General features: G+C 33.5%; 1 protein-coding gene across 1 annotated transcript in view; it reads right to left on the bottom strand.

The window, feature by feature from the left end:
• LOC306886216 (1-phosphatidylinositol 4,5-bisphosphate phosphodiesterase beta-1-like) overlaps positions 1-27089 on the bottom strand; it is a gene marked incomplete at both ends in the record, with an annotated part of 66904 nt that overhangs the window by 35660 nt on the left and 4155 nt on the right. Inside the window, 6 exons of the mRNA XM_079443156.1 lie at positions 151-226; positions 322-375; positions 1464-1543; positions 1648-1788; positions 18666-18734; positions 26328-26405. Of these exons, the coding sequence (XP_079299282.1) occupies positions 151-226; positions 322-375; positions 1464-1543; positions 1648-1788; positions 18666-18734; positions 26328-26405 (498 nt within the window). The remainder of the gene's footprint in view (positions 1-150; positions 227-321; positions 376-1463; positions 1544-1647; positions 1789-18665; positions 18735-26327; positions 26406-27089) is intronic.

Below are 27089 nucleotides of genomic sequence, written 5' to 3'. Positions count from 1 at the left end.
AGAAAACGCAAGAAGTCATTTGTCAGGTGGTGTGCCTCGATCCGAGAGCACATATATTTGGTAAAACCCACAAACTGACTTCCTGTGGAAACACGCGGTCTTCCTGTCTGCCAGCGGGATTCTGGAGCGATTAGCTGAACATATGCTCACCCGGCCGGACGGAAGATTGCAGCTCTCCAGCGCCGTCTCCACGCGCTTCCGGTCAGTCGAGAACATGCGGAATATACTGCAGAGAGACCGAGAAACATCAGAGGAGGAGCGAAGTCTGATCACGTTCTCGTTTATCGTGTGACACAGAGGTGCAGACGGATGCTGTCTTACTTTTTCACTGGGATTCGACCCTCTTGATTCGTCTGCAGCTTGAGTCTCGTGAAGCTGGTGAGAAAACAATACCACGGAAAAACTACATCAGTCATTCACAGGAACGTGTGCTTACGTGACTTACTGAGACAGAACAGACAGACAGACAGATAATAAATAATAGATATACATATAGATATATATATAAATAAAATAGACAAAAGGATAAATAAGCTAAACAAAGAATAAATTGATATAAATAAATATATATATATATATTATAATTACATATAATAACTAACTAACTAACAAACTAAATAAATAAATAAATAGGGATGCTGATGTTACTTTGGACACAACACTTTTTTTTATCATACTAAAATAACCAATAAATAAATAAATATATAATATCTTAATTTTGCTTTTATTAAAATTACTTCAGATAATTAGGTAAAAATACACAGATGGAAAAAAGATAAAAGATTAAAAAGACAAAAACAAATGTATAAATAAAAATAGACAAAGATAACTAAATAGATTTTAAAAATAAATATAAAAAAATATAAGAATATAAGAGGATAAAAAAACTAAATTTTGAATTTTCTTTTATTTAAATTAACCCTATTATTTTAAAGGGTTAATTCACTTCAATTGTAAATAATAATAATAACAATAATAAATGTATATATAAAAATGTAAGTACTTATGATTAATTAATTAATTAATTAATTAAAAAGCATATTCCATAATTCTTTACTTAAAGCCTTTATATATGTAGTTTTACTGCATTAATTATGCTTTGTAATGCACCTTATAATGCATTATGATCCCATGAATAACTATAACCACAGCTATAAACATTATAATACTTCATTGTACTTAATTGTTAGAAAGTGTAATGCATTAAAACACACAACAAATATTCTAATGCATTTTTGGTTACAATTATTTATGAAATAATATAATGCATTACAGCATGCATTATGAATACATTTCTAATGCATTACAAACAAAGGCTTTAAGTGTTACCGTATATTCTTTTAAATCCAGTACAGTTTCCTGACAATGACTCATATTAAAACTCTTAGAAGAACAGAATCGGGTGACTGAGGTGTGAACGGCCTCCTGATGGAAGCAGGTAAATGTGAGCATCAGATACTCACGCTTTCTCCAGACAGGACTCTCGGCCCATGTTCTGAGCAAGCAGGTTAGATGCCAGACTGAACAGCTCATCTGCCCACTCCTTCATCAGCGACAGCGCACAAACACAAAAGGCATTTCATTAAAACGGTCCAGGTCAAGCATCCTGACTGGGATTTAATATCTGCTGATCTGATCTAATCACACCTTGGCGACGTCTTCTTGGAAGGCCATGAAGTTCAGGTATTGGATGTTGACCACGTCTGGTCCCGTCACCACCGTCAGCATCCGGTTCTCTATCCGGCCCACCAGATTCCCCACGTCCAGCAGCTCCCGCAGCTTCGCCTCCTGAGGGAGAACCGCAGTAAACACGGCAGAATAAGACCGCTGCCATCTCGCCCAGGAGAGCTTTCATCTGTGTGCTAAAAACTCCATCTGAGCTGCTCAACACCTGCTCAAACATTCAATACATCAGCCCAGTATCATACAAGAGAAACTATTCATGTCTAAATATTTAGCTTTTATTGAAATTATTTCAGGACCAACATTTTACACTGAAATGAAATGTATAAATATAATCAAACAATGGACAGACGGATGGAGAAACAGATAAGTAAATAAATACTTACATAAATAAAAAATACAGCTAAAAATATACAAATGTATAAATAAATAACATACAATTTTAGCTACTTTATACTGAAATTACCACTCAACTGTTTTCTTGTAAAGTACAAAGTACTTAATTAATTATTTTTATATCGCTTTTTTAAATCACACAAAAATACGAAAAATGAAATGCATTAATATAAATAAGTAATTGGATGAGTGGATAAATAGATAGAAAGATAAATATATATATAAATAAATATTTAAAATATTTTTAAAATATTTTTTTTACCCCAAAATATCAAATGGTTTCAAATAAATAAATAATGGTAGATGAATATATAAATAAACAAAAAGAAAATAGCCAAATAAATAGAAAATATAGCAAAATTATTTGAGAAATAAAAAAAATCATAATAGTACGTATAAATGAATGAATGGATAAATAAATACATAAATAAAACATGCAATTCTATCTATTTTTTTATTGGAATTAACACTTAATTGTTTTCTCACACAAAAATCTTTTTATCACACAAAATAAGCAAAAAAATTAATGTAGTTAAATAAAAAGTAAACAAATAAGTAGATGAATAAATAAATAAATAAATACATTCTACCTCAATTTTGCTTTTATTATATTTACTTCAACGACACAGCTTTTTTACATATACAAAAATAACCCAAAAATGAAATATATTAATATTAACAAGCTTACGTATGTCCATGCCAATTGTCTCATATAAACCTGGAGTGTAAAAATGAAATAAGCTCTGGCTGGTTGTTTGCTCTGTTCCTGTCTGAGTGGGCGTTTGTTGGCCAGAATGAGCTGCAATGTGGAGCCCATTTCAAGCCAAAAAACCTGTGTGTGTGTGTGTGTGTGTGTGTGTGTAGCTGAGAGTGTTAGTCAGGTAGAGAGTCTCTCCGCTTCTGGAGCAGATCTTTTATCCGTGTGTCGCTCAACAAGTGTTTCTCATGCAGCTGTGCAACAGGTGTGTGTTCGGCTCTCAGCTGTCAGCGGCTAATTAAAAGCAGCGCGACGACTCTCCAATCAAGCGCCGATGTGCGAGAGCCATTCATCTGCGCCGCAGCAGAACCAATGCTTCAACAAGTATAATCAAGCCTGAAAAACACGACTGGAGGATTGAGAACGAGCAAAACCCCAGAGAGCACCCGAGCACGTCACCGAGAACAAACAGAAAAACAATTCTACATATTTTATACATATAAACAGTCAATTCTATATTATAAATATAAACAAATAAATAACTTGATTCTTTATAAAATTTTGCCTTTACTGAAATTAATTCAAGACCCAGATTTTACATTAAAACATTAGATGTTTTTTATTACACTTTTTTTATCATACAAAAGTAACAGGTAAAATGAAATATATGAACATAAATAAATAAATATTACCTAAATTTACCTTTTTATATATTTACTTTATTATTATTTACTTATCACGCAAAATCAATCAAAAAATAAAATGTAATGAATAAATACATACATATAATTTTGCTTTTATTGAACTTAATTCAGGACCCCGATTTTACATCGGATACAAAAGTTGTTCTTTGTTTTTGTTGTTGTTGTTTTTTTTTTGTTTTTTTTTAATAGCTGAAAAATGAATTGTATACGTAAATAAAATCTACCTAAATGTTGCTTTAAAATTACTTTAAGATCCAAATTTTACATTGGGTACAAAAAAATAACTAATTAACAAACTAACTAATTTAATAACTAACTAAATACATAAATTAGAATTTATAAATGTATAAATGAATAAAATTTTTTTTATAAATTTTTTTTATCATACAAAAGTAAATTAACATTTTGCTTTTATTGAACGTATTTCAGGACCCAGATTTTACATTAGATTTTTTTGCAATTACTTTTTTCACTAAATATAAATGTAAAAATAACCAAAAATTAAATGTATTAACAATTACAAGAAATGCATATCATGTGAATGCGATCCATGTCAGCAGACAAATATAATCAGACAAATTGAACAAACGTAATCAAGGCTAAAAAAAGTCCCACCACCAAACATGTCTGGATGTTTGCATGAGGACGAGTGAAATCCCAAAGCACACGTGAGCCCGAGAACAAATGGGAAAAAAAAACACCTGAAGTTTTTTCACACAAAAAAAAAAAAAAAATCGTATCAGTTCCGGCTGTGACTCACAAAAACAATATAACCACAACACACCCAGAGGAAAAGAGCGCTATTAAGAATCCATCAGCGCTCCGGGAGCTTCGCTAATTTCAGTGATGGTTCACTGAGTAATATTACAGCTTCAATTGTCTTCTCACCACTTCTGGGGCCAAATGATTGATCATTGCTAAATGATGCTCATAAATATTTGATTCAATCGGAAAGATGTGAAAACACTGAATAGACCGTCACACCCAACACAGAGTACATCAATGAATCCAACCGTCCCTTTCATTTCTGTGAACGCATACACACAGCAATAAAGATGACATTTGCTGAAAATGTGCTCACCCTCGGGCCATCCAAGATGTAGATGAGTTTGTTTCTTCATCAGATTTGGAGAAATGTAGCATTACATCACTGGTTCACTAATGGATCCTCTGCAGTGAATGGGTGCCAAACACACAGCTTTTGTCTTCTCCAGATGTTAACTGATGGACTGGAGTGATGTTTTTATCAGCTGTTTGGACTCTCATTCTGACGGCACCCATTCACTGCAGAGCATTCATTGCTGAGACACTGGTGGTGAACTCTACATTTCTCTAAATCTGTAAAATAAAAACAATTGATTATTTAAGCAAAATGATATAATAACAATAATACAAAATATATTAAAATATATAAAATTTCAATATATATTTAAATTATTATATTAAAAATATTACACAAAAATAAAAATACTAATAAAATAAAAAACAAAAAACAAAAGAGATATTATTATATTAATCTTAATATATTAAATTATTCAAAAATAATGCAAGAAAAATTAAATACTAAAGCACAAAAACAAAAACACTAAATAAAAACTAAATAAGAGAAATTACTATTGTAATATTTCACTGTAAAATAAAAAAATCAAGTATAATAAAAATCTTTTTTATGATTTAAAAAATTTAAAACATCAAACTTTTATTTTGGCATAAAAAAAAACAAAAAAAAACAGGGAACCCTTAAAGCTTTTGCATAGGGGATGTTTTTTTTTTTTTTTTTTTTAACAGTTATACAATTTTATTCTAATATCTGTCTGTTATCATGTTCCAGTGAAGCCTCTGTAGTGAGGAGACTCTGTTTCCGGCAGGATTTTCCCGTATCCCTCATGACTCATGACTGGGTTTGGCCCCGGGGCCCCTGCAGCCAGACTACTGTTAGACTTTTATTTAAAACGCTTTCCTCCGACAGCATGACAGACGACACAGGTTCATTAGTGAAAGCCGCTGTGTGTACTGCAGACACCAGCTCTGAATAGCACATGAATAATACATGCAGTTATTGAATATTAAATCGACTCTTTAAAAGGGGAGTTGTGTGTCAGCCGGACAGATGTGTGTGAGAGCGCCGCTAAAAACAGATCAAGCCTGTAAATAGCCTATGCTTGCTGCAGAAAATGTGCACTAAACTATTCCTTTACATGTTGCATGTATTATTTTTCAAATTTTTATGATGCTTTCTTATGCAAAACCTCAACAACACGATGCAAGTGTGTTCTTGGCTTACTTGGTTCACAATACTGGGAAAAAAATGGCACTGTGATATGAAAAAATACAGGAATTTACAACCAGATGATTTGAATAAATCGAATTAACGATTTTAGAAAAATGTAGTAATTTCTGCATTAGATTACATCTTCATAGAAAATAACAATAATTGTTAAAAAGCTAGAAAAATCCTTTTATGGTTAAACCATTTGTACAAATCTTGAAAAATCTCTTCCCACTCTCTCTACACTTTTTTTCCATTCAATTTGACTTAAAATCGTAATTATTCTTTGTATTTTTATTTTTTTTTTGTATTCTGATTATTAAAAATATTAAATAAAATGAAAAATATAATGTAAAAATGTCCTGTAAAATAAAATAAAAAAAAACTATTTTTAAAAACTAAAAACAATTTTTATAGTACAACTGTAAGATCACAATACTAATATTTACCTCTTCATTTCTTCATGTTCAAACATTCTGTAAAATGAACAAAAAAGTAAAAAACAAAACAAAAAAAAAAACTTTTATATAAACATTAATTTGAACTTTTAAATAAACATTAATAAAATAAGATAAATAATAAATATATTGTAAAAACACTATTGTACTATAAAAAAAATATTATACTACAATTTTTTATCTTTCATAGTAAAACTGTAACATTTCAAAACTAGTATTTTTGTCTTCATTTCAAACAGTAAATCATCCAGCATGGCATATATTTAATAAACTGCATGCTGCCTTCAGCATGATAAGTCTGCTAGTCTGCGATTCTCTCATGTCCGCTTGTTTCATGCAAATCTGTTTTTTTTATTCTCTGCAGGACGCTGGGCAAAATGAAAGGTCCTGCTGAGAGGAAAATAAATTGGATTTAGATTTATCTGCACACCTGCATATATTACAGCTGTGTTCCTTTCTTTCTCTGTCTTCAGGAATCCAGCGCTGGAATAAAACAATATTCCTGCATGCTGACCGGCAGACGGAAACATCAGCAGCATCATTGGTACAACCCTCCCCACTCTCCAAGATCTGTACTCATCCAGAGTGAGCAAAAGAGCTGGTAAAATCACTCTGGACCCCTCACATCCAGCACACAACCTCTTTGAACTGTTACCGTCTGGTCGACGCTACAGAGCTCTGTGCACCAGAACGACCAGACACAGGAACAGTTTCTTCCCTCAGGCAATCCATCTCATGAACACTCAATAATAAAAGTGGAACACACAACTATAATACATTATCCATTCACCACACTCACTTATTTTATTTTTATTTTCTCATTTCTAATTTGCACATACTTGACCTGTACATACATAATTGTCTATATTATATATTGTGTTTTTGCTGCTTTGTACATTGCCTATTTGGTTATTTGTTGTTATTCTTTTATTATCTGTGTCCTATTACTGTCTTTCTGTTGCACTGTGGAGCTTCTGTCACTACAACAAATTCCTAGTATGTGTAAACATACTTGGCCAATAAAGCTCATTCTGATTCTGATAATCACAAAAACCACCGACATCACCTCAACACTTCCTACACTTCAGCATTTAAAGAAAATAAAACCAACACGAGATGAAAGCTGCTGCCTTCAAACTCACAATCGTGATGCTGGGCTACTAGGTGGCGTTCTGGATGGTTGCTAAGGTGTTGCTATACTGTTCTGGGTGTTATTTTTTATCTATTTATTTTTCAAATAAAAGCCACCATTTGAATGTTTATATTTCAACAATGAACTGGAGTGGAAACATAATTACATCATAAAAAAAAGATATATAAACTGCCTTATGTGCAATTTAAATGTTTACATGAAACTCAGATAGCATTCTAGTGTTCATTATCACATAAATGTGATTAATTAATTGATTATTAAATAACATTTTATGTGCAAGTGAAATGTTTTATATGCAACTCAGTTTGTATTTGAGTGTTGATTATTAAATAAATGTGATTAAATGATTATTAAATCAACTTTATTTTCAGTTTTTGGGAAAATTTAAATTTTAAAATTTAGTTTTGATATTTTGGTTAAAAAAAATAGTTTGCTGCATCCCCCCTATTTTAATTTTGAAAATTTTAATTTAAATATAATTTTTTATTTAAATGGGTCATATTGTTTTGGCCAAATTATGCAACCTGACAAAGAAGCACTGCACCCGGTGCTTTTACAACTCAGATTGCATTTGACTATTGATTATTAATTAAATGTGATTAACTGATTATTAAATCAACTTTATTTTCAGTTTCCATTTTTGGCTAAATTAAAACTTAATTTTATTTTTGATGTTTCAAAAAAAAAATCTGGTGTATCACAAATATTGTTGCTGCTGTTGTTGTTTTAAGTTTAATTTAGAGTCGTATTTTTGGCCAGATTTTCCAAACCTGGTGCTTTTTACACATTCACAAAGAAAGAAAAAAAAAAGAAGAAAGAATCACAAGACCAGAAAAATCATAATTATATTTTTCCCCAAATTGTGCAGCCTACGGTTAGCACTTTATTCAAATCACTGAATAGCATTACTCATGCTTTCCCAAGCAAACACCACTGACAAAGGTGCAAGATCCAAACACACGCACCAACAAAAGCACTAGTCCACCTACAACTGTGATAATCAACGACGCTTCTCTCTTTCTTCCAGGAAAGAATGCAGTGCAATGCACATTGATTGTGATGATGGCAGTGCTGTTTAAATCAGATGAGTCAGCGTCTCTGGCGTGCCGGAGAGCCGCTGCTGTCATTGTTGTCACCTTGTCCTCCGCGAGGCTCCTCGCCATGTTGGATGCCCTTTCTTGCAACCTCATTAGCTCCGGCGCCTTTGGCTCCGGTCACACACAGGGAGCCTTTGCACCAGAGTTTCTATGGCAACATGCACCGAGACCTCGCTGCCTCCGGGAGCCGGATTTAACCGAACCACGCCGTATCAAAGCGCAGGGCTCTGACCAGAATCACGGGAGCGCTGTCAACCACCAAAGACGAGCGAGAGACCCGCTGGACAATCAGAGTCAGCCTTTTCATGTCGCTGATAAGCAATTAAAATGCATTAGATTATGAGTTCAGGCACGGTATAGTTCTGATCTAATTTTGTGTCAAATATATGTATATATATATATATATATATATATATATATATATATATATATATGTATTTTAAATTTGAATAAGATGAAAACTAAAAAAACTTTCAAATCACATGAGCCAATATTTTATTCACAATAGAACATACAGAACATACAGAATAATATGTTTAAAATGAGAAATTGTACACTTTTATCCACTAAATGAGCTCATTTCAAATTTGATGCCTGCTACAGGTCTCAAAAAGTTGGCATGGGGCAACAAAGGGCTGAAAAAGTGAGACATTTTTAAAAGATTCAGCTGGGAGAACATCTAGCAACTAATTAAGTTAATTGATATAAGGTCTGTAACATAAAAGGGATGTCTTAGAGAAGCAGAGTGTCTCAGAAGTAAAGAAGGGCAGAGGCTCTCCAATCTGTGAAAGAGTGCATAAGATTGTGAAATACTTTAAAAAAAACAACGTTCTTTAACGTCAAATTGCAAAGGCTTTTCAAATCTCATCATTTACAATGCATAATATCATCAAAAGATTCAGAGAAACTGGAGAAATCTCTGTGCATAAGGGACAAGGCCGAAGACCTTTGATGGATGCAAAAAGGAAGTCATATGTGAACATGGTCCAGAAGCGCTGTCGTGTCCTGTGGGCCAAGGCTCATTTAAAATGGAAAAGTGTTCTATGGTCAGACGAGTCCAAATTTGACATTCTTGTTGGAAATCACGGACGCCGTGTCTTCCGGGCTAAAGAGGAGGGAGACCTTCCAGCGTGTTATCAGCGTTCAGTTCAAAAGCCAGCATCTATGATGGTATGGGGGTGCATAAGTGCATACGGTATGGGCAGCTTGCATGTTTTGGAAGGCACCATGAATGCTGAAATGTATATAAAGGTTTTAGAGCAAAATATGCTCCCCTCCAGACGCCGTGCATTTCAGCAGGACAATGCAAAACCACATATTCAACACCAAAACTCCAGAAACTCATAACCTCGATGTCCAGATGTCTTCAAACTGTTTTGAAAAGAACAGGAGATGCTGCACCATGGTAAACATGCCCCCGTCCCAACTATCTTGAGACCTATAGCAGGCATGAAATTTAAAATGAGCTCATTTACATGTGCATTTATATGTGTGTGTGTGTGTGTGTGTATATATATATTCATAGGTGGCTTTGGATAAGAGCAAATGCTCAATGAATGTAACTTTAACGAAAGATGCAGTCAAATGAGTAAGAAATAATCAGGTGTCATATTAAACCAGCAGGCAAATATTGTAGAAAACCGATTTCTGATTTATGCTTTGACACCTCATAATTATACAGGGAAACAACCTCCTGAAACAGAGATTAGACCGCATACTGCAGCAGTGAGAAAAAAACTAAACAACAATAACAAAAAACAAACAAACAAAAAAACTCAATTTTTACATTCTGAAGAAAATGTGACTAAGGTCATTTATGTATTTAAAAAATAATAAATACATAAAAAATAAACATTATTGAGTGAGCTTTAAAAATAACAAAAATATTTATGTATAAAAAAAATTAATAAAAAACTTTAAGTGAGATTAATTTATAAATAAATAAATGACATTAAAATGCATAAATAAAAATAAAACATGAATGATTGAGATTTATTTAAATTCATAAATATTCATAAATCACTAAATAAATAGTAATGTATACATATATAAATAAAAACTTTGAGTGAGATTGAATTATAAATAAATAAATAAACATTCAAATACATAAATAAAAATATAACATGGATGAATGAGATTTAAAAGTAACTAACTAACTAACTAAATACATTTAAAATTGTATTGTACTTTTTTATTGTACTTAACCTTCAAGTCTTATTTTAAACAAATTGTTTGCTTAAAACAAAAGATTCTGTCATCATCTACACACGCTCATGACTTTTGGTTAATTAAAGTTAAAGATCTGGTTGATGTGTGCTTACACACTAATAACACTGTACACACTACAAACGATCACGTCTTACACTTCAGTACTGATCCAGCAAGTTCTTAAAAACATTTGATTTCTCCATCGCTCGTGTTTTATTCTGGCCTACAGAAAATTGCTGTTGCCCTCTGAAAGAATGCTGCTCCTGGACGAGTTACGTGTGAAAGTTCAGCTCACTGACCCCACACATGAGCAACAGCCATGCTCCTGCTGATTCCACACACACACATGCTCATGTGAGTTTACCGCGGTAAACCTGCAGCGGGTGGAAGCGGCAGCACCAGCAGCATGTCGAGGATTCACTGCACTGCTGATCTCCTCCAGGCGCTGGTTTGGCTGGAGAGGAGCAGGAATCAAAAGCCGTTCTCGCAGTTCTGGCTGAAGTCCACCGGTTCTTCTGTCTGCTGCACACTTGAATGGCACATTGCCCGCAGAAAAAAGACCCGGGATCTTTATTCTAACTCAGAATACATGCTGCTGCATGGAAAAGACTCAAAAACAGACACAAACTGAACCCAAAGATAGCACAGTTTATGTACAATGCACAGAAGAAATCAGTGAAGGACACACTCAAAATTTAGGATCAAATTTAATCAAATGTTTTTATATTAAAAAAATGCACATAAATTTAGTTGCACATAAAAATGTATTGAATTTATATTTATGTGTAAGTATTACACAACATTTATACATATAGATAAATGACTTATTGAATTTATAATAATAATAATGATGACAATAATAATAATAATTATTATTATTCATTTATATTAATTTACTATACTTTATTATTGTTAATTATTATTATTATTATTATTATTATTATTATTAATAATAATTATTATTATTATTATAAAGTCTATATATTAATGACAAATAACCTGTATTCATTTTATATATAAACAATTGCTATAAACTACAAATATAATTACTATATTATAATTACTATAAAACAAATACAATATAAAATGTTTTAAATGTCTCTCTCTCTCTCTCTAGAGAGAGAGAGAGAGAGAGAGAGAGAATGTAATTCATAATAAATAATAATAATTAATATTATTACTATTTTATATATAAACATAATAAATATACCTGTACAAAATATATAAACTATCAAGTTTCAAAATATATACATTTACTTACATACCATTTAAAATTTGCAATAATAATAATAATAAAAAAGCATGTTTTAATTTACTAAAATATATTATTTAATATATAATAATAAAATAAAATATTAGAAAATTAATTAATACAATTCAATAAAGTTATAAGTCTATACTTATACATATTATAATAACTTTTAATAAATTTAGATATAATCACTTACCATAAATATAAATCATACATAAAAAAAAGAAAAAATTATATATATATATATTTAAAAATATACACATTTAGTAACAATATTTTTAATTTGAAATAATAAAAAATATATATTAATATTATTAATTATATTATATTAATAACAATAATTTACTTGTATTGTTATTTTTATTATTATGAATACTACTAATAAAAAAGTACTATTATTAGAAAATTAATAATCCTAAGCCATAAGTCTATACTTATTATATATACACATTTCTTATAAATATAAAACATAAAATATGTATTTTAATATATTTATAAAGCTATACTGTATAACGTTTTACATATAAAGAAATGACAGAATTTTAATTTTTAAGTGAACTATTAAAGAATACTGAGATGCTAAAATATTGTCTGCAAAAGGGGGTACAACGGTTTAGTACATTTCCACCCTTCATAAATCGTAAATGTATGTCAATATACAATATAAGGAAAGGAAGGAAAGGGGTGTGTGGCCAAGTATGGTGACCCATACTCAGAATTTGTGCTCTGCATTTAACCCATCCAAGTGTACACTCAGTAGTGAAGCAGTGGGCAGCAGTTGGGGGTTCGGTGCATTGCTCAAGGGTCTCATCTCAGTCTTGAGGGTGGAGAGAGTGTTGTTTATTTACTCCCCCACCTACAATCCCTGTCAGACCTGAGACTCGAACCCACGACCTTCGGGTAACAAGTCCGACTCTCTATCCATCAGGCCACGACTATAGATGCTCAGACAAGCTGGAGACTTCACTCTGAGACTCTCACAGCAGAACAGGAACAGCCGTTCCTCAAGCATATGGTCGTTACCAGCAGCAGTGCCATTAGCAAAGCTCTGGTTGCTTTTCAACAGATGGGTGCATGTAAACAACCCACTACCGCTTCAGACGATGTGATTGGTTTTAATATGAATCATATACATTTATGACAACCGTCTCATTATCTTCTCTATTTTTCAATGGCGTAATTAACAGGCCACTATTGTTCTCGCCGGGAGCTTTAATGAGAAGCCAAGATCTGAAAAACTCTTTAAAGATGAGCAGTTCTTCCACTCTCTTCTGTATTCATCTGCTGTCGGCTTCACAAGCGCACAACAAATCAATGGCATCTTTCTTCTTTTCAATTAACAACACATCTATAATGGCTCACATAAAAAAGCAATTGCAAGCAAAAGCAGCAGGATATTTTTCAGGGTCTCAATGCACTAGTGATTTAAATCTCATTCAAATTCCTTTCTTAATAAAAAAAGTTAGTTAAGCAGCTTGCAATTAGGAGTCACCTGCTACTCTGGGACAAACACAACACAGAAGATCAGAGTAGGAGTTTGATGACTTGCCATAAATTAAAGAAAGGGGGATGGGATGGGATGACGTGACGTGACGTGATAAATAAAAATAAAGCCTCTACTGCCCACCAAGGCTGCATATTTGTCTTCTATTGAATATATTGTCAAATGTAATTTATTGCTGTAATCAAATTTTAAAGCCAAATTTTCAGCATCATTACTACAGACTTCAAGATGTATTTTTATTTTATTTTATTTTATTTTATTTTATTTTATTATTTTTATACCTGTGGTAAATACAAGTAAATGCATATATGTTTAAAAACATATTTTGTAAATAATAATAATAATTTTATAATTTATTAGTGCATTATTATTATAAAATCATTATTTTAGAATTCAATAATCCTAAATCATAGGTCTATAATATTACATAATTAATAACTTTGTACAAATAAACATTACTTTAAAATAAAACACACATAAAATATAAAAAATGTATATATGTATTTATTAACAATTTTATTTCAACTTGTAATAATAATAATAATAATAATAATGTATTATAACTTACTCAAATGTATTATTATTAATAAAAATAAAATGTATTATTCATAAATTAATTAATAATATGTTTTTATAACTATAACTATTATTATAACAAAACTATACTTTTATTTATACTATTACATATCTAAACACTTACTACAAATATAAACAAGTATACGTGTGTGTGTGTGTGTATATATAAATATACTACATTTATGTTTTATAAATATAACAATTCTATACTTTGACATATATAAACATCTTAGAAATATATTGATATTTACAGTACATATTTTTCTGATTTTACCACCTTATATGCATAAAAAAGACCTATACAAATCATGATGGTGGTGATTCACAATATTGGTCAATTTTTATAACTTTAACTAAATAATAGATTGACTAAACATTCAATATCACTGAGCCCTACCACAAACATCCGATTATTTCTCCAAAACAGCAGGCGGTGAGAGCAGCATTTCTCCAGAAGCTTCATGCGTGATGTTTTATTGTGTGCTGAGAGGCTCAATCGATCATCAGAATCATCACGTCTCACTCTCTCTCACTCATATAGCGTCTGTGGAAATAGCTTCGACCTCTACATCCAAGGGTGGATGGACGCTTTGTTGTGGCTCGTGGACACCTTCATATAAACGCGCCGCTACAAGATTTATTCAGCTGCCTTTGACACCAGAACACTGCGTTTCCCAGAATCACTCTCAATCATGACACAGAGTCAGAGCGCACTCGCTCCGAGAAGATGCTTTATATCACAGAACAGAGAGAGAGAGAGAGAGAATGGATTCTTTCTGAATTTTAGTTTTGTCTTCAGCGAGTGAAATGCTGATCAATCGGGTTGAGATCAGGAGATTGATTCGGCCATTGCAGAATATTCCACTTTTTTACCTTCAAAAACTCCTGGGTTGTTTTTGCTGTATGTTTTGGGTCATTGTCCACTTGCACTATGAACTGCCATCTAATCAACTTTGTGTATTTGACTGAATCTGACCAGACAGTATATCCCTGAACACTTCAGAATTGATCCGGCTGCTTCTGTCTCATCATCACTAAACAGCAGTAACCCAGAGCCACTGGAAGCCATGCTCATGCTCCACACTGCTCCATGCTTCACAGATGATGTTGTATGCTTTGATCATGAGCTGTTCCAAGCCTTCTCCATACTTTTTTCTTCCTGTCATTCTGGTGCAGGTTGATCTTAATTTTATCCGTCCAAAAAATGCTGTTCCAGAAGTGCTCTGGCTTTCTTAGATGTTTTTTGGCAAAGTCTAATCCGGCCTTGTTTGCAGCATGTGGGGAAGCCTCTGTATTTGCTCTGGTGAAGTCTTCTCTTGATTGTAGACACGTCTGCCTTCTGGAGAGTGTTCTTCTCTTGGCTGGATGCTGTGAAAGGGGTTTTCTTTACCATGGAGACGATTCTCCCTCAAAATACCCTCAAATTAAAGCTCAGAGTGTGCACTTTAAGCCCATATTCATTATATAACTACAACTTGAATATGTTTTAGTCTGCAGCTATAACAATAAAAATTGTGCCTGTGTCCAAATATATACAGTATGGACGCAAGTGTGTATATAAAATAATCTTATTAATTTATTTTAATTTTTTTAATAAAACAAGCATATATGAATATAAAATACCAGTAACTGGAACTGGAAACCACATCTAGACCACCTGATGCAAAAATCAATATATTGTAAAATTTTGGTTGCATGATAAACCACTTTCACAAACCCTTGCCTTTTTCCTTTGCATTTTTGTGTGTTGAACAGCAAACAATAGGTAAAGAAAAAGTGCTTAAAATTGTATGCTAAAATGCCAAAAAATTCAGGCTTTATTTTCTTTAAAAAAAAGTCAAATAAATAATAATTTCATTTTTTTTTTATGACTTTGTTTTCATCTTTTTCTTGCATTTTTTAGCAGTTGAACAGGAAACAACAGGGTAGGTAAATGTGCTTAAAAAAGAGAAAATAAATCACAATGATACTATAAACAAGCATTTTTTTCAAACAAGACTGTTTTCTTCATAAAAAACATAATATAAAATAATTTCTTTATTATTTTTATATTAAAGTATATATGAAAATTATTCATTTTTTTAATTTTGGAATAAAAGCTAAGTATCTATGAAAATAAAATACAAGACACTGGAAAACACAACTAAGAATGCTGCAAAGTTATAATTTTCTTACATTGTGTTTGCACAATCAACCACTTTCACAAGCCCTTGCATTTTTAAACTGTGTGTTGAACAGCAAACAACAGGTAAAGTAAATGTGCTTGTTAATTTTCTTTATAAAAATAAATAAACAATAATATAAAATATTTTTTTATTTTATAAGTTATGTATAAAAATTCAAAAAATTAATGTTAAATTCTAAAAGTCACAAAGATTGTACAAAAAAAACTTATTTTATCAAATAAAATAAATAAATAATACAAAATCATTTCTTTATCATTTTATATTATAATTTAATTATAAAAATTACTATATATTTGTATTTCTTTTGTTGGATTTTGGGATAAAACAAGTATCTATGAACATGAAATACAAGTAATTGAAACCGGAAACCATAGACCACCGGATGCAAAAGATAACATTTGTTACATTTTGATTGCATGATCAACCACTTTCACAAAGCCTTTTCCCTCCACATCCGTGTAATGCACCACATAGAAATCAATGAATCCGCAGCATAAACTCAAGACTGCTTCTGACAAGTGACGCGACTCTTCACTGCGTTTGTGCGTTTCGTTTGTCACCATTCTCTCATTTCACAGACACTAATAACGTCCATGAGCGTCAGGAAAGAGTTCACCTGGGAGACCCACAGCCCACGGGCTCCATATTTAGACTGCAGCAGTCCAGATATAGCGTGGGTGCAGATGTCTGTCTGCCTGTGGCCATTCCACACCAGATTGCACAGACCATTACCCTCATAGAGAGATACTTATCACCCACAAGAGCTATTAACCTATATAGGGCCTGGGAAACAGAGCACACTGCCGTAGTAATGGCTAAACCTCCTTTACACAAGGACAGGCTTATAAATGGATGCAAGCCAATGAAGGAGAACGGATAGACCACCACCTCTAACGGTGACGCCCATCTTTCCCAGTATCTTTATTATTAATTTACTTCACAGGCATCTCAAAAAATCTCCTCACCAACCAAGGTCTCTAGGATGAACCAAAACACTAAAATATTTGATTTCTGAAGGATAAAAAGACAAAGGTGACCCAACTAATAAAAATATGTTCCAAGAACATTTTGCTAACCCATTAAGTTATGAAAATGCTATTGCTCACAACATTCAAAACGTAAAGTGTTTTTAATGTTATAAAAAAAACTTGGTTTTTCGAACGCTAAGGGAACATTCTGTTTTACCATTTTCAAACATTGTGGGAATGCTACTTTTGAATGTTCTCTGAACCCTCCAAAATAAGTAGTAAGGCTGATGATACACAAGGCCACCATTGAGCAATTTTGTCTGGGAACTTTTTTGAGCAGTGTTGCTTGGGCACTTTCCCACTGAGAATGGGTAACAAATTTCTGCCTGGACACTTTTAATTGGTCGTGGGCCCTGTGCCTCACCTGGTTGCCCGTTGACGGCAACATTAACCAAAGTTGCTCGGCGGCAACATTGCTCAAAAAGTTACCCCGTGTATCATCAGCCTAACTTTTTTTTTTTTGTAAGTCAGTCGAATACTCTACTAAAACCTTTCAAAACACCATTCCATGAACAATGTATAAATAATGTTTTAAACTTTAAATGAACATTCTATCAATGATATTGAAAGAACGTTTGTTCATAACTTTGATAGAACCTTGGCAGAATGTTAGCCAAACATTATAAACATGCTATAAGTAAATACAACTTGCAGTACACAGTACGAGCCGATCCAGTGTTTATAATTATGACAATAAATTTAAATAATATGATAATGCTAGTTTGCAATACTAAGCAGTGTAATGATCTTTGGTAGGCATGCCGCTAAAATATCTGGAAGTCACACCGGAAGTCTCTCACATTTACATTACAAAATGGCGTTAAAAAAAATAAGGTAGACGTTGTTTGACTTGACTACTTAAGATTCATGATTGTGAATGAACTTTCCTTTTCTTACTTTAAAATATGTTGGAACTAGTATTGGCTTAGTCTCAGCCTCAGACGTCACATCCACGGACCGTTGGCTAAACGTCTGATGCATATGGCACACTTATCTGGAAACACTTCAGGAGTGTTGAATCATTGTCGGATTGGTTGAATTATACAGGATTTCCGGGAGACGTGTGTGTCTGGAAACAAAGATTCGTGAGGCCAAACCCCCCCCATGAAAGAAGAAAGCCGTCGTGACGACAAACGCTTATCGGGATCAAATAAACGCTGGATTTTCAAAAGTATGTGAAATATTTAAAGTTTGCGGCATAGAATATTTAAAACACATCCGTGAGTTTCACACACCGGTTTGTTATTGTGGCGACATTTCCACCCCCCGAAACGTGACGCTGAACGAAACGAACTGTGATTGGTTGTTTGACATGTCAGTTAAACGGCCTTGGCCAATGAATGCTACATTCCAGACCTTCAGCCTTCAGTCTACGCAAGACTAGTATTGGCTGGCATATTGTTTGGGCCCGGATGTATTCATCTGGTTGGGTGCGTTGAATACAGCAGTCCTACCTTTGGTGTTTTGGTGCATTTCCCCGTTCTTGCATCTTTGATGTAGGTGATGTCCAATAGATCGGTTTCCTGAAAGAGGGAGGGGCAGATTTTATGCCACAGCTCACAAAAACAATTTCATGCTGTTGAACCGAATCAATATGATGTTAAATATCACAAAAGCCATTGAGACATCACATGAGGTAACAGCACGAGAAATGTTGACAGAGAAAACAATGACGGAAAATCAAGAATAAATAATTCAACAGACTTAAAACATAGTGACTAATTCACAAGCGCAGATCCAGATTAAAGAATTAATCGAAAGGCTCTCGCTAAAATACCCCGGTAAGGAAATGATGCAGGGCCAGAGCGCTGCATTATTTGCGTCTGCAGTGTGTAATGGACACACTGATAGATATGCTTTCTGACAGCTGCACCAGAAACCAAAGCTGACGGCATTCTTCTGGCACGACCGAGCTACAACTGAGCCGGAACAAAACAAAGAAGCATTTGCTCTTTAAACTCATTTATGCAACACAGCAATGATTGGAGAGTAAAAATAGAACATCATTTTTATGACGGTAAAACCTGAATGTCCTCATGTGCTCCACATACAACTACTAACATTTGTCAACTTGACATGTGACATCATACTCTAAAAACTAAACAGCATTTGTCTGATTCCTTATTTTTCGTGCATGCTGTTTTATGAGATCATAATAAGTAATGTATATATAAAAACAAAACACAACACAGGATTACAATATTTAAATATGGGCCAGGACATATTTAAGCAATATCATGCGTGCAAGAGTGCTGTTGTTTACCAATATGAATATCACAAACAGCGTGATTGCGGCATCTCTTTTATGCAACATTTCCATAAACAAGTTAATAATGAGTAACTTATATTTTAGGCACAATACAAGGGTGTAGGTTTGATTTTGGCATTGGTGGGGACATAACGGCAGACAACAGACATTTAATTGTTTGATCAAAATTATTGCTAGGGACAATTTAGTAGTGGCTGGTATTGGTAGGATCATGTCAGAGCATCTCTACTAAATACAACACCCTTCATAACAAGTGATGCCCGACTTTGACAACTAAAGTTTTCTTTGGATTGTTTGACAACACTAACCATAGTTTAACCACGGTATGTGTAGTAAAACTATGCAACTAGAAAAAAAAAAAAAAAAAATGGGTACCACACTTTTACTGTAGTAAAAACATGGTTAATTTTCTTAAGGGATTTGCATTTATGTATACCTTCTTTCTCTCTTTTTTTCTTTTTTTGTCCCATCTTAATGGTTTGATGTTTTCTATTGCTTAAGTTAAAAAAGAAATAAGAAAAAATGACTTGCGAACCTGCTCCAAAGTCCTGATCTGAATAAAAATGATTTGCGATATACACTCCTAAATGCAGATCTGAATAATGATTCTTGAACCATAATCTTAGATCATGGATCGATAGAGCATGGATCACTAAACATTCAATTCTCATAATGATTCCCGATCTAAATCAAATGATTCACCATGCGTGATCTGACTGGAGCGCTTCGAAACAAGCTCCAAAAAGCTCAGTTTCACCCAACCTTGGATTACGAGTCCGACTCTCTAACCATTAGGCCACGACTTCCCCAATACTTGATTCAAAGTCCTGATCTGAATCAAATGATTTGTGACACACGATCCAATTGGAGCACTTTTGCAACACAATTGGTTTAACTGATTCTGAGTTTCAAAAAGCTCTGTTAAAGATACGTGCTTTTTAAAATCATTACAGGCGATGTCGAAATTCGATAATGAATGGCTCTTTTGATCTGGCTGTTGCTAGTGAATCGCTTGAATCAAATGATCGAGTCACGAGTTTGAATCAATCGGAGCGCTTCCAGCATAAATGGCTCACTCAGTTGAATCTGTTTGTCTGTTCCTCTGCTTTTCGTGCCTTCAGCCATGTTCAGCTACTGGCTTAGCTTGCTAGTTTTATGACATTAACTGAAATAAGCGGAAAAAAGTATGATGTTTACGAATACATTATCAATATTTCCATTCAAAAGATAACATCCTACACAAATCTAAGAACATATTCAAGTGAGCTAACCAGTTTACTGCTAAATATAGCCTACTATATAAAACATATATTAGATATTACACATTATATCTGTTATATATCTGTGTTTCTGCCCGTTATTGGCCTTTAAAACATCCATATCGGTGATTAAGCCAACACTTTCTATAAGGATATATTAGCACAAAACAACCGTTTATAATTTCAAAATCAATCAATTTTCATTATTTCTATAGTATATTTCTCTTCATTTCTAGACATTTTGGATGGGCTACAATCCCCAGCCCTCGCTGACACACTTTTGTGCGCGTGACAGACTCCTGGAGATTATATAAAGACATCTAGGATGCCATTTGTTCAGAGCTTTGACCTAAAACACTAACACAGGACAAGAAACACGTCTCCTTTAATATTCACTAGGCCACGAGGTCATTTCCAACTCAACTCACATTTAGCCTACTAACTTTGAAATCAAAACAAGTAAAAATGACATTGACGGGAAACCAAAGCAAATGTAAATGTGCGTGTTTTCTGAACACGTGAAGGTCCCTGCATGCACGCAGTGCAGTGCAGTTGCTATTTTTTTCTGATATAGTTATATGACTAGGATATAATATTTATGATAATTGAAAGTGCGTGCCAAGGCTGTCTGAATAATGAAAGCATCTCTCACTCAGCTGGTTCATCTATGAAAACCCGCGTATGGTGGCAGGAGCTTCACCAGCGCCATGGCAACAGGGGATGGAGGTGGTCTGTGACGGGGAGTCGGGCTAAAGCAATCTGAAGACAGGCACCAGGAACCCTTGAAATCAGCTTGCAGAAGACGTCACCAGCGAGCTCAGACTCCGCTCCTGAAAATCCATTGAGACTACATGATCAAACATCTGTTAGTTCAGCAGAGCAAACCGCACTCTATTGACTCTCCATCCACAGAAAACTCACAAACCTGCTACAATATTCAATAATGGAGCCGCTTGTAAGTGACTGTGATGATTTGCTCGACCCTCGCTGGTGACAATCCGGCCTGCAGTGCTGCTAAATATAGAAACGCATGTATTGATTCAAATACACGCTTGGTTTGCATAACAATACAGGATGCTATTATATTACTATTGGCCAGAGGCGCCTGTGCTGAAATTCTGAGCTTATTTTATGGAGAGGAAAACTGTCAGGTTTGCTTTCATTGCTTTAATTGATTGACAAGTAGATTGTTATCGGAGTAAAAAAAACCAGGGTGAATCTCACAAAACCTGCCCAGAATGAATGCAAGCCATATTTCATCCCAAATGTACAATAAAAGATAAGATCAAGATCACAAAGATCATATGATTAGATTTTGGACAAAATTGGACAAAATTTCAAAGAGGAGAAAAAATTGTTTTTCATTTACTTCAATATGGCTGACAGGCACATTCATGGAAAATGACAAATGAGACATCGTCAGAATCGGCATATCCCAGGTAATCAAAGGACACAGAAATAAAAATATTTGGACAATGCTTTCAAACGTTATGAGCAAAATTGTGCATTTTTTGGTATCTCACGACCCATAGGTGGCGCTGTTACAAACTTTGGCACATATCCTCAGTTCATGGTGTTGATGAAGCATACCAAGTTTTGTGTCAACTGATCCAAGTTTGGCTGAGATACAGCCTCTGAAAATTTTTTGGGTCGACCTTGTTAATTTCACAGCATCATAACTTTTTTTTCACTAGTAGGTCAAAAAATTCTGTTCAGTCATTTCTATACGTCTCGGTCCAAAGATCATGTGAGCCAATTTTGGGAAGAATTGGACAGATTTTGAAGGAGGAGTAGCAATAAAACTGCTTTTCATTTAATTCAATATGGCTGACAGGTACATTAATGGAAAATTACAAATGAGACATCATCAGAATCAGTATAACCCAGGGAATGAAACGACATAAAAATGACAAATTTTGGACAACATGTTCAAAAATTATAAGTGTTTTTGCAAGAATCGTTATCGTACACTAGGTGGCGCTGTCTTCATTCTTCCGGGGTACCTCCAGGACATCGCGTTCATGATCCTTACAAATTTTTGTGCAGATATGTCAAATGGTTCAAAAGATATTGCAATTTATGACAAATTTCAAAAAGAACGGACGATCGCGTTCAGCGAGGAGGAAGGATGGAAAGATGGGAGGGCACAGTAACTCCTTCGGGGGGGAACAGTAACTCGTTTGTGGGGGCACTCGCGGGCTTGGCGCCGGCCCTGATCTGAGCCAATTTTGGGAAGAATTTAATCAATTTTGAAGGAGTAGTGGCGAAAAGACAGAATACTGTACTTTTCAAAATGGCCGCTACTGTAATGGGTGGAGTCTTAATGTATGGTATTATATGTGATCAGCATGAAGAGAGTAATCAGGTGTACTAAGTTTCATTTTTCTAGAACAAGGGGTTCAGGAGTTATTATTATTTCAATGTTGAATTTTTGAACTGGTGGTGGCGCTAAAGAGTTTGTCCTAGAGACCCCAAAGTTGATCAGATCACTATTCATGGCCATCACTACAAGTGTGCCAAAATTCATCATTTTCCTATGTTCCCTTCATAGAGCTGCCATAGACTCCCATTGGACGAAAATAATAAATCATACAGAAACAATAGGGGCTACAGCCCTTCGGGCTTGGCCCCTAAATACTTCATTTAAATGGGGGGAGGGGGGTAAAACTAATTAAACAAATTAAAAACAGGGGGAAAGGCAGAATCAATTGTGTGATTCTACTAATCTATAAATTTTCATTACTATAATGTTCATATATATAATTTTTTCATTATATTTTGAGGGAAATGTGGCCTGGAAATTTAGTTTTTGTTTCAGCCAATATCAATATCTATACGCACAGACACTGAATCTGATAACTGAATGCAGTTTAGCCCTGAGCCCTTCATAGTCCGTCACAATTAGCAGCGTTTTATTCAATGCCATCTGTTATCTGAAGATTGAGTCACTCAGATGAATATTATTCGGATGTTTCTCACTGCTGCTTTCACAAACTGACATGAGAAATGACATGCTAAAGTTTGCTGGAATACACTCGTACTCCACTGAATCATAATTGATTCTCTTACAAAAAAGGGCAAGAGGAGTGGAGAGGAGAGGAGAGGAGAGGCTGTTATAATGCTGCCAAATCCACATTCAACTCATATGACCTCACTTCCTGTTGAGTTTACACTCAAAGCATGTCCAGGTCACATTATACTTTGAATAAAATTAAAATAAATAAATAAATAAATTAGTAATAAATAAATAAGATACAGAAGACAGACAGAAAAACCTGAAATACTTGAAATAAAGTAAACTTGGACTGAAATTTTAAATAATAATAATAATAATAATAATTTAATCTAGTTGCCAAGACAACATTTTAATTTAGTTTAACTTAATGTACAAAAATAACTAAAACTAAAACTGAAATAAACTGATTTAAAAACTATATCAACATAGATATAAAAACAAAAACACAACAAAATTACAAAATCTTTACCTAAAATGACAACTGTAAATATAAAAATGAGAACAAAATATTAATAAAAACTATAATATTATCCCAATTATCCTAAAATAACACGGTTTACAAGAAAATACTGTTTGATCGATTCTACTTCAAAATTGTGTTTAATTTAATGTGTTACTTGCAGTTTCTTTGCAATTATTTATGAAATTTACTAGCAATGTTTGAGTGGAAACTCTTTCAAAATTAATCCTACACCAAGTATTGTTTTCAGTTTACATCTTGAAAACAAACAAACAAACATAAATAATTTTTAAACAACATTCAAGACCAGGAACAGGACTTACGAAAGTGAACAGGGTCGATTTGATTTCATGTATAATTCGGTCTATAAATACAAAAAATATTTTAGGTTCATCAAAAGAGGTGAATTAATATGTACAATGAACAAGGGCAAAGTATTTTTCAACATTCTTTTACTCAAAATCAAGAGCTCTTCATTTTCTGGTTTTACCAGCTCAGTGGCCTTAATTTGCCATAAGATACGTGTCACACCGAATGTATCGAGGAACGGACGCAAAAACGAGATTCCAAACATAAACAGGCTTTAATAATCCACAAGTGCAATATCCAGACACACACACGAGGTGAGACACTTATAAGACCCGACAAACACTAAACAGACTAGGACTTAAGTACCAAAGCAAACAAAGATAATAAATGAGACACAGCTGAACAGAATGACGAAATCAAATCAATAACCATGACAACTAACACAACGGTGAGAACGGTGCACACAGTCCAAACAGAGTGATGGTGTGACAATACGATTGTGCTTTCTGAAAGGCAGAATGAACCGAAGTTATCTTAGCAAATATGCCTGTGATTCTGTGATTCTATGCTTTTAATACAGCGTGACGTCTGTTCTGTTCTGCACCCACACTTAACTCCATCAGATCATTTCAGCACAATTACTACTGAGCACAATCTATTAGATGCTGTTTATCAGATCAGTCAAGATCAACACTGAATGAACAGTACGCCTTTATTTTCATGGTTGGAATATTAATGCAACGACTAAAAGTGAAGGACAGACTCTGGAACAGTTCAAATGAAAAATCATCCATACTTGGATGAAAGTGGCTCATTTAAAGTGGGACATCTCTCTGAGCCAGACTCTGAGGCGATGTGAGCATTTGGCTGCCGGTGCTCCATCTGGACAAAAGACTCAACCACATTCCCTCCGGACAGACTTTGGAAAGTGACACCCCACTAGATAAAACCAACTGCATATTTATAATGTCTCATTTTAATGCTCAGGACGCTTGAGCTTAAGGGTGAAGAGTGACATTGTAATGTTAAAATACTTGTAATGTCATTGGCAGGTTAGTCTGGGCAAACGTCAGTAAAACCCAAAAAATATATTTGTTAATTGAAATAAATTAAATGTAAAATTTTATAAATGAATAAAAAGTCATCTATTTAATGCTAATTTAATTCAATAAAATATTAAAAACATATTAGATATTCATTTGCATTTACTTCCAAATAGTTGCAAAGGCAAAAAAAAAAAAAAAAATGTAATTTTCATTAAGTTTAAGTGCTAAATGAAGAAATAAAAAAATTTATAAAAATTATCAAAAACTAAAAAGAAATATTTCACCAAAACAACAACAAAAAACTGCAACACAATTACTAAAACTTTAACTAAAATTAAAATTTGAATGGAAAATACAGAAATAAAAACGGCTAAATTCTAAATTAAATAGAATATTTAAACAATTATTAGAGATATCAAAAACTATTTAAATTAGTTACATAAAGGCAATATTTCTCATATCTAATATGTTTCAAGAAGTAAAAATGAAATAAAGATTTATAAAAACTAAATAGACATCTTTAATCAACACAACAAACTAAATTACTAAAGCTTTAACTAAAATGGAAATGAAAAATGCAAACAAAATACAAATTAAATACTAATAAATAGTACGATGGTATAGCTAGAATACCAGAATAACACTGCAATGGACAACCCGATCAGCAAACACTGCACACAAAACTGTGTGGAAAAACTCAAAATAAAATATCACAAGCTTCAATCAGGCTGCATTGGATTTTGATTTGAGAAATTACCTTATTCTGATCCGTCCAGTACAGGAAGTATCCCTGCGGATCGACGCACAACGTCACTGGAGTCACCGTAGACGAATCCTAAGCAGAGAAAAATACAGACAATACACAGCAGAATTAATGTAAAAATGGTTATGGACAACATATTCACAATATGCATTAAGGTCCCATGAAAAGATCAAGATATTCTTTAATGCACAGACGTATTTTCTTTTGAAAAAGGCCTGGAAAAGGGGTTAAAGTTAGGACATAATGGCCCGGTTTCACAAACGCGGTTTAGCTTAAGCCAGGACTAGGCCTTAGTTAAATTTAGATATTTAAGCAACTTTTATAAAAATGCCTTGGAAGAAAACATTAAGGTGTGCATCTTGACAAAGAACAATGACACTGACATATTTTAAGATATGTCAGAGCAAGATATTTTCAGTTGAGACAGCTCAAACATGCATTTAAGTCTGGGACTAGCTTAAACCTGGAATGAAATGTAAAAATAGCCAATAACCTTTAGTTTACATAAACCATGATTTACCACTTGCTATTGCTAGATATGCTATTGCATATGAATCTGAATGCAATATGGCATTATTTTTGGACGGATTTTAAATATATACATCATAAAAGTTTCCTTTCACACTGGCATATAGATGAGCTCTGAGAAGAGTTATAATTAGCTAAAAAACAAAAAACATAAAAAGCGTTACTTTAAATTAAAAACTTAAAATCTGCAGTTTTATTTATGCTACGTGCAAAGGCAACATTTTGCAT

Source organism: Barbus barbus (assembly GCF_936440315.1).
Source record: "Barbus barbus genome assembly, chromosome: 20".
NCBI lineage: Eukaryota > Metazoa > Chordata > Actinopteri > Cypriniformes > Cyprinidae > Barbus > Barbus barbus.
Note: the sequence above shows the minus strand (reverse complement) of the source record. Positions and strands in the feature narration are given on the sequence as shown.